The sequence below is a fragment of the Charadrius vociferus genome, unplaced genomic scaffold (assembly GCF_000708025.1).
Source record: "Charadrius vociferus isolate BGI_N301 unplaced genomic scaffold, ASM70802v2 scaffold185, whole genome shotgun sequence".
NCBI lineage: Eukaryota > Metazoa > Chordata > Aves > Charadriiformes > Charadriidae > Charadrius > Charadrius vociferus.
In genome coordinates, this window is record NW_009648955.1 from 5,284,985 (window position 1) to 5,285,908 (window position 924).

At 55.4% G+C, this 924-nt stretch overlaps 1 protein-coding gene across 1 annotated transcript in view; it reads left to right on the plus strand.

Moving 5' to 3' along the window:
• Nucleotides 1-620: 620 nt before the first annotated feature.
• Nucleotides 621-924, plus strand: part of PM20D2 (peptidase M20 domain containing 2) — a 19,398-nt gene continuing 19,094 nt past the window's right edge. Inside the window, exon 1 of the mRNA XM_009887532.1 lies at nucleotides 621-785. Coding sequence (XP_009885834.1) covers nucleotides 621-785 — 165 coding nt within the window. The remainder of the gene's footprint in view (nucleotides 786-924) is intronic.

The window sequence follows — 924 nt, forward strand, 5'->3', positions numbered from 1 at the left end:
TTGGATATCTTACTGATGCATGCTTCACATGTCCTCCTGGCAGACAACGAGGATTTTAAGTATATCCTAAAGGTTAATTTCAAGCGATTAGGACTGTGGCCACATAAGCAATTCAAGCCTCTGATTATCTGAGATGTCTCAGTTGGAAAAGAAAACAGCAAGCTGTGAGCGGATAACATAATCCCTAAAAGTTTTTTAGCTGCTCCCCACGAGTGCTAGATTTTCCCTGGGTAAGCCAGAGCTCAGTTTGTCTCACATGCCTGTGCGCTCCCTGCTCCTTCCTTCTTCAGCCCTTCAAACGAAACCCTTCTTCAGGAAGAAATTCTTTACCCTGAGGGTGGTGAGGCACTGGCACAGGTTGCCCAGGGAAGCTGTGGATGCCCCATCCCTGGAGGTGTTGAAGGCCAGGCTGGATGGGGCTTTGAGCAACCTGGTCTAGTGGGAGGTGTCCCTGCCCGTGGCAGGGGGGTTGGAACTTGATGGTCTTTAAGGTCCCTTCCAACTCTAACCATTCTATGATTCTATGACCTTGCACTTGAATGCAATCTCTGGGCAGTGGCACACGGAGGGCAGCTGAAGACTGAAACTACCTTGTTTGGTGGCAAATACATGCTCGAGCAATGCGTGTCTTAAGGCAGCGGCAAAATACAGGCGTTATAAGTGCGAAACGACAGCGGACAGCCCGCCCGCCACAGGCTATGAGCTGCCCCACACCGCCCTTCCACAGCACTCCTCCCTGCGGCGCCGGCAAAGCGAGGGCCGCCCCCCGGGGCGCGCTGGGACGGGTAGTTTCAGCTGGGTGCCGCCAACAGGCCCTCAAGGCGGAAGGAACTACGTTTCCCAGCGTGCCCCGCGCCGCGGAGGAGGCTATAAAAGGGGGCGTCGGCAGCGGGTTCACACGCCGGTAGGCAGGTGGCGGCGAGC